This window comes from Coffea arabica, chromosome 1e (genome assembly GCF_036785885.1).
Source record: "Coffea arabica cultivar ET-39 chromosome 1e, Coffea Arabica ET-39 HiFi, whole genome shotgun sequence".
Taxonomy (NCBI): domain Eukaryota; kingdom Viridiplantae; phylum Streptophyta; class Magnoliopsida; order Gentianales; family Rubiaceae; genus Coffea; species Coffea arabica.
This window is the reverse complement of record NC_092311.1, coordinates 19,661,844-19,670,980: the sequence shown is the minus strand read 5'-3', so window position 1 is coordinate 19,670,980 and position 9,137 is coordinate 19,661,844. Positions and strand designations below refer to the sequence as shown.

At 35.8% G+C, this 9,137-nt stretch overlaps 1 protein-coding gene across 2 annotated transcripts; it reads left to right on the top strand.

Annotated features, from left to right (window-relative positions):
• The first annotated feature begins 5,033 nt into the window (after positions 1–5,033).
• Positions 5,034–8,588, top strand: LOC113720564 (ADP,ATP carrier protein, mitochondrial). 2 transcript variants are annotated; one of them, XM_072053767.1, is made up of 5 exons: positions 5,034–5,427; positions 5,571–5,612; positions 6,726–7,252; positions 7,362–7,733; positions 8,014–8,588. In XM_072053767.1, the coding sequence occupies exons 3-5, from the start codon at positions 6,746–6,748 to the stop codon at positions 8,308–8,310; spliced, it is 1,176 nt and encodes a 391-aa protein (XP_071909868.1). In that variant the 5' UTR covers positions 5,034–5,427; positions 5,571–5,612; positions 6,726–6,745; the 3' UTR covers positions 8,311–8,588. The 2 variants fall into 2 exon arrangements, with proteins under 2 accessions (XP_071909868.1, XP_027101127.2); XM_027245326.2 differs by lacking the exon at positions 5,571–5,612 and having other exon boundaries at positions 5,038–5,427.
• Positions 8,589–9,137: the final 549 nt, after the last annotated feature.

The window sequence follows — 9,137 nt, the reverse complement described above, 5'->3', positions numbered from 1 at the left end:
TGTTGTGTTTTCAAGCACCGTCATTCTTCTGGCGAGGCATGCCTGCTGTGTTTCAAAGCACCATCAGGGATTGAAATTCTTGAACAGAACCTCTCTGATAAGGTATGGCCTGTTGTGTTTTCAAGCACCGTCATTCTTCTGGCGAGGCATGCCTGCTGTGTTTCAAAGCACCATCAGGAATGAAACTTTGACTTGAGGCTCTCTGGTGAAACTTAGCCGTAGCGCTAGCTTGTTGTGTTTCCAAGCACCATCAGGGCCAATTTCTTGAGCTAAGATCCTCTGGTGAAGTTTAGCCATTGTGCTAGCTTGTTGTGTTATAAAGCACCACCAAGGATGAAATTTTGAACTGAGGTTCTTTGGCGAGGTATAGCCGTTGTGCTAACCTGTTGTGTTGTCCAGCACCGCCATGGACAAAATCTTGCATCTGAGGCTCTGGTGAAGTATAGCTAAGTGCTAGCTTGTTGTGTTTTCAAGCACCACCGAGGACAAATTCCTGAGACTTTCTGGTGAAGTATAGCTGAGTGCTAGCTTGTTGTGTTTTCAAACACCACCAGGGGTAATTTCTGACCTGAGACATCGTTATGTCCTGGACTGTTTTTACAAATATCAGAGACTTTAAGTCCGATTTCAAGCCTTTTGTATATGTATCTAGTTACTCGTCTGACTATCTATTGGATCAAGATTATTTGATAAGTTGGATTGGAGTACTTTTAGTACTTGATTGTGATGAGTGATTCTTAGTATGTGATTGACCTTTGAGATATTTGATCTGATTAGTATTTGATTATGATAAGCGAGATTGAAATGATTCTTAATACGTGATCGACTTTCGAGAACTATTTTGATCTGATTAGTACAAGTTGGAATGTCGAGGACGACATTCTTTTAAGGAGGGGAGTTGTAACGCCCCGAGGCAGAAGAAAAGGGAAAATTTTTTGGTGAATAGTGTTTTGTGGGGAATCCGGCCAGAAGCCGTGCAAATTCCTTATATTTTTCTTAAAATTCCCTTTTCTCTGACAAATACCACTTTATAATGGCCCTACCACTTTCCCTTTTCTCTGACAAATACCACTTTTCGCCGGATGAATTTTCGGTACAGAGTAAGGATTAATTTTGGAGATCAAAAGTGACTTTTAAGTGAGAAATAATATGTGACTAGTAGCAATGATATAAGGTTAGTGAATGGGAAGTAAAAACCCTAGTACGTGAGTTTTTAAGGAAAACGGCGCGAACCGGCGGGTCCAGCGCATTACCGATTGAACGCACCACTTGACCACTATTTTTCTTACCAAACAAGCTTATTGACTTTTGAGCCAAATATCTTCTTACTTGGCAGCTGGCTTGACTAAATTCTAAGGCTAGAAATGCAAGGAAAAGAAAGAGAAAAATGGAAGGTAGTGGCTTCTTGACCAAGACAAGGACTCTTTATTTATTACCAAAATTTCACAACTTTCCTCTTCATTTGCTGCTGCTTGGCCGAGAGAGACAAGAGAGAAAAACACCAAGGGAAAACACTCCATTTCTTCTTGAATCAAACTACTAAGTGAGAAATCAAACGAAATAAACCGATTAAACTTACCTTTGAGTGTTTAGTTAGTGATTTGTGGTGAGATTTTGGAAAGAGAAAGCTTGGGCTACACTTGGTGAACTCTAATCAAGGTAAGGAAGATGATCTCTCTAAATTTTACTTTCAATCTTGTTTAAATTAAGCTTAGTAACTTAATTTGTGGTGGAATCATGGATGCTATCATGTTTTGGAAGTTTTCCCCTTTTTATATGATGAACTAGGGTTTGAGGAATTTCTGCCCAATTTGATGTATGATGCATATATGTTGTAATTAAGTTTATATAAGGGGTTTTGGTAGTGTTGGAAGTGAGAAATTAAGGAAGATTGCATTAAAATCTGAAAATTCCAGAATTCTGGAAAATTGTTCTTCCTTTCTGTCCGGTTTTGTAGCTGTATGTTAGAGGCAGAATTGGCCTTAGGTCAAAGAATAAAAGTTGTAGAGAATGGTATTTTATAGGTGTCTACAAAATTTCAACTCAATCAGAGCAACGTAGGTTGTGAAAAGTCCAAAATACCCTTACTATTTCAAGTTTTTCCCCAGCAGTCCGTTTCGTCAGTTTGTCCAGTTTATCACGTTTTTTCACTAGGATCCGTACTGATTTAGCTTTTTTCCAAAACATGAAAGTTGTAGTATTCTGACTTAGCTTTTAAATGCCTCCAAGAACACCTGAATCGGACTTTTATAACCTGAGATATGACCATTACAGTACAATATGGTTAAATAGCCGACGAGTTAGATTTTGGTTCTGTAATTTGAGGATTTGACTAAGTTGCATTAGAAACTGGACTTGGTGACCTTCATGAACATTGTAGCCCTATGTCTTAGCTTCGAAACGGCATAGGTTACGCCTTAATCCGATAAGCGTAGCCTCGGATATGTTATTTCCGCATTCACACGTCAAATTTGTCTTTTGCTAGATTGTATTTCTGCACTTGTTATTATTGTGATTCTTATTCTTATGATATTAGGAGCCTATGGAACGGCTTTTGACCTAAATTGTGATATGCGTGACTTTGGGTTGTGGCTGAGGAAAAATAATGAAGCCTAAATGGCTGGAAAATTAGGTAAACACAAAGGGCATGCTGCCCAAATTTACGCTCGAGGACTAGAAAACTATACTTGTAACTTGTGTAAAGGTTAAGTGATTATCACTTAAACTAGCGAGCACCTTTACTACTTTGTTATCGAGGGTTATACGTTAAAAACCTAAACGAACTTGTACCCTTGAGGAAAAGATATAATGGCCAATGTAAACTTGTATTTCTTTGTACTTTCAACTCAAGTGTTGTTTTCCAAGTATATATACTATAAAAACCTTACGATTTGAAAAGCGAGCAAGTGTTTCATGAATGTCTTTCAAATGAATTTCAATTGGTTGATTCTTAATGAACGGAACGTTTAAGTTTCGAATCTTACTCGTGTTTCAAAGTTCTCAAATTGGATTTCTATCGCAGATTTGGACTTCAAACCTAGAGTATAGTTGAACGTGAATGCTTGAAGCACTATAATTGGAGTGAGTGATCCCTCGACTGTTCCCAAAGTTACTTTTGAACTAATTCTTGCATTTATTACTCCATTGCATATCATTTGGGTTCGGGTGTGTGCCATGACATAATTTGGCTCCAATGAGTTCCTGGAAAGTCTTGTGCTTAGAACCAATGTCTCCACTATTGTTTACATATTCTTTGGAGCCCGATGGCTCCTTACTTCTGTTTCACGGTTACCTAATCTAAACGAGCATTGGATATTTAAATACAAGAACTTCACTGGCTCACATGAGCAATAAATGAACATTTGATTACTGCATCATGACATCATATCAATGCTTTATTGTGAAATATACTTGGCTGTTGATTTTACTGGTCACTCGCTGAGCTTCTAACTCACCCCCTACTATCTTCTTCTCCCCACAGGGATCGAAGTAAAGGAAGAACTTGTTTTTGGATCTTTGTGTGGCTGGATGGCGTACATCTTGTATAGTTTAGTTTTGGTTTTGGTTTATGTACTTTTGGGCTTGTACAAATATTTGGAATTGAATCGGATGTAAATCTACATTTTACGCTTAGAACTAGTTTCCGCTTCGCTTATGATATGTAATTTTGGAGAATTGGATGTATTATTTGAGTTGTACCTTGTAATTTACTTGAGGAATGCAGTAAGTGAATGAGTTCCGGCGAGAGCTGGGCAGGCGGTCCGCTAAACCCTTTGATTCGCCTTAGGGGGAGGTGGAGTCGTTACACATTATATAATATATATAACTAATATTATTATTATTATAAGTTTGTAACTAATTAAATTAAATATTATATATATAATTAAATATAAATATACAAATGTTATAATATAAATATACAATTATAATTATATAATATATACAAATATTAATTATACAAATATTTTATATAAATGTAATATATATTACATATTAAATATAGTTGTTATTATATATTATTATATTTAAAATAATAATAATAATAATAATTATATAATTTATTAATATTACATACATGTATATATTATAATTATACGCACATATAATATACATTTATAAATATACATATATATTATAAATATATTATTATATAATATTAATAAATTTATAATATATATTATATAAGTATAATTATATTTAACTAAATAATTATAATATATAATTATATAATATAATAATATCATTATTATAAGTTTGTAACTAATTAAATTAAATACTATATATAATTAATTATAATTATATGAAAGTTATAATATAAATATATAATTATATTTATATAATATATAAATATTAATTGTACTAATATTTTATATAAATATAATGCATATTAATTAGATATAGTTATTATATATTATTATATTTAAAATAATAAATATAAATATAATTATATAATTTATTAATATTATATACATGTATTTATTTTAATTATATGCACATATAATATACATTTATAGATATACATATATATTATAAATATATTATTATATAATATTCATAAATTTATAATATATATTATATAAATATAATTATATTTAACTAAATAATTATAATATATATTTATATAATGTACTAATATTATAATTATAATATATTATATATATGTATATATTATAATATATAATAAATAAAATATATATAAATATTAATTATATCATTGTATAATTATAATATGTAATTGGATTTGTTTCTTGGAATCGAACTTGGGAATCGGACAAAACCCACCAAAATACTTGGGAATGGAGAAACACCAAATTTTTAGAAATCATTCCAAGATTTTAATTCCCATTCCAGTGAACCAAACACCATTTATGGGGTTCATTCCATTCCCCGAATCCGATACCCTCTTACCAAACGCCTCCAAGTACTAGATTGGATCATTGGAGTCCCCAAGTACCAGAAAATGCAGCTTTTCACCAAGAAAAAAAAAAGGTAATGGTACAAGAGTGTAATTCTAAGCTCGTGTGAAGACCCAAACAGTAAATTCTCCCAATTGTCACTCCATGAGAAAAGGATTCTCTGATGTTGTAGGGTTGTAGGAGCGAAGAGAATTTTCAACGGTCAAGATCAACCCAGCTGACCTCGATCTCACCGAAATCAACGTGTCCGGCTAGGCAGATCGGCGTTTAGAGTTCAGATCCCACCCTCCGCACCTGCCATGACCCCGTCGCACACTGCTAGATCCCACCTAGAATCCAGCTCGGTCACGCACACTGCTATAAAATTCTATTCACTTGTTCCCCGTCGCATATTAATAGTCGTCCATTCCTCAAAGCCTGCCTCTTCTTTCTCATTCCGTTTCCTCGCTGCGCTCCTCGTTCTTCTCTCCTCCATGCTTACACCGCGACTTCCAAGGCGAGTCGAACGCAGGTATTTCCCAACTCCCCTTCTCTCTCCTTTTTTCACGGTCCGAAATCGCTAATTCGTCCTGATCTTAACCCTCTTTTTTCGTTTTTAATTCGTTATATATTGAAGATCTGTGTTTCATTTCTGTCTTTTCTTTTTGTCCTCAGTCTTCCACGTGGTCTTTTTTCTAGATCTGTCTGCGATATAAGGTCCTCTCTCTTTTTTCTTTTTTTTGGGGGTTCGTTTTGGTTTTAGTTTTCTGTTTCATTGAAATATCTGGATTTGTGTAGATCTATCTCTTTTACGGATTAGGATCTGTTGATGGTTTGATTGTTGGTTTGCTGGTTATGGATCTGACGTTGTGCTACTGTTGAATCGGGTTTTGATTTTGTTTGAAGAATTCAATTTTCGTGGATCCAAGTTGTTTGAAATTAGTCAAGGTTAATAAATTTGTTTGTTTCGTTACTATTTCTTGTGTACTTGTATTTAATCTGGGGCTACTTTTCCTAGTTTTACTGTTTTCTTAGAGTGTGTTGTAAATTTTCTTTGTGGTTTAGCATGTGTTTGATTTTCTGCTGTGGGTCTGCAGGTTTCTCATGTCATTCCTGTCTATCCGTTTAAACAAAATTTAAATTTGGCATTCTTTGTTTTTTCTGGTTGATACATGGGTTTTTTATAACCAGATAAAAGGGGCTTTAAGAGAGTGATTTTTTGTTGTTGTTGTTACATTTTGTGAATAGTCAAAGTTGTCATTCCATGAAATGGGTGTTCTTTGACAATGGGGTTTCTGAAACAATAAGTTGCATGTTGGATACTATTTCTTTCCCTGCTGTTAAGTTGATGTAATACATTTAGATTAAGGTGGTGATGTCTTGAGTATGAAGAATTAGGGCATTGTAGGGTGTACAATGATTATATTGCATAGGGTTTAATATTGGTGTCAATGGATAGTATTTTATTGCTTCTGACAAGGGCATCAATGGTTTATTTTGATTAAGTGTTAATGTTGTTGGCCATTCTGTTACTTAAAAATGAAGAGCTGATACTTAACCAAACAAGGAAACTTTAAGTTGGTTGTTTACACATGCACACTTTTCCGGCTTTATTGTTTTGTATGGAATTGTGATGTGAATAGTTTTTCTTATGTAACATTTACTAGTATTATAGATTCATGTCGAGGGATAAAACAAATACGTTCTTGTTATTGAAGTTTTATAGGTTTCTAGTGCCAAATGCAGTCTGTAGTGTGACAACTCTCTTAACTAGTCAGTGTCCTGAAAATGCTAACAAGGTTTAGTGTCATTTGATTTTGTCCTCGGCAGGGGTTCCAGTGTAAGTGAAAATGGCTGATCAGCGTCAGTGCCCAACTGTTGCTCAGAAACTAGCTAATCAGCTGCATTTGAGTAGCAGTCTGTCCCAAGATATTCAAGGCCGCTATGGAGGCTTCCGGAGACCTGCTTTTCACCAGAGGTGCTTTGCATATGGCAATTACTCGAATGCAGGATTGCATACTGTGGTGCAGTCTTGCCGTGCTACCCAGGAACTGTCATTGGTTGCTGCAAATGCATCACCAGTATTTGTCCAGGCTCCTGCAGAGAAAGGCATTGGAAGCTTTGCCATTGACTTTCTCATGGGTGGGGTTTCAGCTGCTGTGTCAAAAACTGCTGCTGCTCCTATTGAGCGTGTTAAGCTTTTGATCCAGAACCAAGATGAAATGATTAAGGCTGGTCGTCTGTCTGAGCCATACAAGGGAATTGGAAACTGCTTCAATCGAACCATTCAAGATGAAGGATTTATATCATTGTGGAGAGGAAACACTGCTAATGTCATCCGTTACTTCCCTACACAGGTTTCCACACACACTTTTTCAAGACTTCATTTACCAACTACACGCATGAGAACTTTTGTGTCTATTATCTTTGTTCATGTTTTGTTAACCGCCTGTACATGTTATGCAGGCCTTGAACTTTGCATTCAAGGACTACTTCAAGAGGCTTTTCAATTTCAAGAAGGACAAGGATGGTTACTGGAAATGGTTTGCCGGTAACCTTTTATCAGGTGGTGCTGCTGGTGCTTCTTCCCTTCTTTTTGTCTATTCTTTGGACTATGCTCGTACCCGTCTTGCAAATGATGCCAAGGCTGCAAAGAAGGGTGGTGAAAGGCAATTTAATGGTTTGGTTGATGTCTACAAGAAGACCTTGCAGACTGATGGTATTGCTGGTCTTTACCGTGGGTTCAACATTTCATGTGTGGGTATCATTGTGTACCGTGGCCTGTATTTTGGAATGTATGATTCTTTGAAGCCAGTGGTTTTGACAGGAAATTTGCAGGTCAGTGTGTTTCTTGACTGTAGTTTTATGTGTATTGCAGTTGGCTTATGATGATTTTAACTTCTTACTGATTGGACCAATGCCAATTAGTGTCATATCTCTGAATTTAGTTAGGTACAGGTAGCTGATAATTCTAATGTGATGACTTTTTTCTAAGGTAGCTGATAATTCTACTGACAATCTGACTTTGTACTACTCTTCTGTTGGAAACTTGGGACAATTTTGTTTCTTAATTGTTACTCCAATATAAGGTCTTCTGATGTCTTCTGTCTGGTTACAGGATAGTTTCTTTGCTAGCTTTGCTCTTGGTTGGCTCATCACAAACGGTGCTGGCCTTGCTTCTTATCCAATAGACACTGTTAGAAGAAGAATGATGATGACATCTGGTGAAGCTGTCAAGTACAAGAGCTCATTTGACGCGTTTGCACAAATCTTGAAGAATGAGGGTGCTAAATCTTTGTTCAAGGGTGCTGGTGCAAACATCCTTCGTGCCGTTGCTGGCGCTGGGGTCCTTGCTGGTTATGACAAGCTTCAGTTAATTGTTTTTGGAAAGAAATATGGTTCTGGTGGTGCCTAAGGACCATGTTCTTGATTCCATATTAGATGGTGATGAAAATGTTTTTGGTCGAGTCAAGTCAGGAAAAATTTTTGCGCAGTTCAATAACTAGAGGCTAGGGAGAGAGAGGAAGAAGAGGGGGGGGGGTGGGTGTTTTGCCCCAAACATTTATTGTTATTCTTCGTTAGGGAAATTGGTTCCCACAAACTTCATCATTGGGAGAGGGTTAAAATTTTTCGGTTCGAATTGATTTCAACTTTAGCAAAGCTGCTCAATTATAATTTGTTATCATTAAGACTCGTCAGCTCTTATAGTTAATAGTGCCTGGTTTAATTTTTATTTGTCATTACCTTTTGGTACAAGGTTCTCCGAGCACCGTGAAAATATCTAGTGTGTGCACATCTGAAGCTATTGTTTGCAAATTAGGGTTAAATAAGGCCTTGAGTTAGGGGCGGGCAGTTCATTTTTGCAACGCAACATATTTCTCCACCTAATTTTGTGTATTGCAAATTTATTTAATTTTTAGTTCATCGAAACAAAGGGATGTGGGTGGAGGGTTTGGAATATGAATCCACCCACCGACCCACGTATCTTAATTTAATCACCTCTGTACTTCGCTAACAGGTGATTATCCTCTAATTGGTGAACGAACTCCTTTGGGAAATTGCTATATGTGTATTGTAATATGTTCTTTTGTCCTGGTACTTTAATCTTCATGATTGGAGTAGGAAAATTTTTTGTGCTCCTTAGATTGAGGTCCAGTTCTTGGATCTCATGAACAATATGTCTGAAATGGAAATAGTTTAGGTGTTTATCCGTAGTCTGTTCAAACATTACAGTGTCAAGTC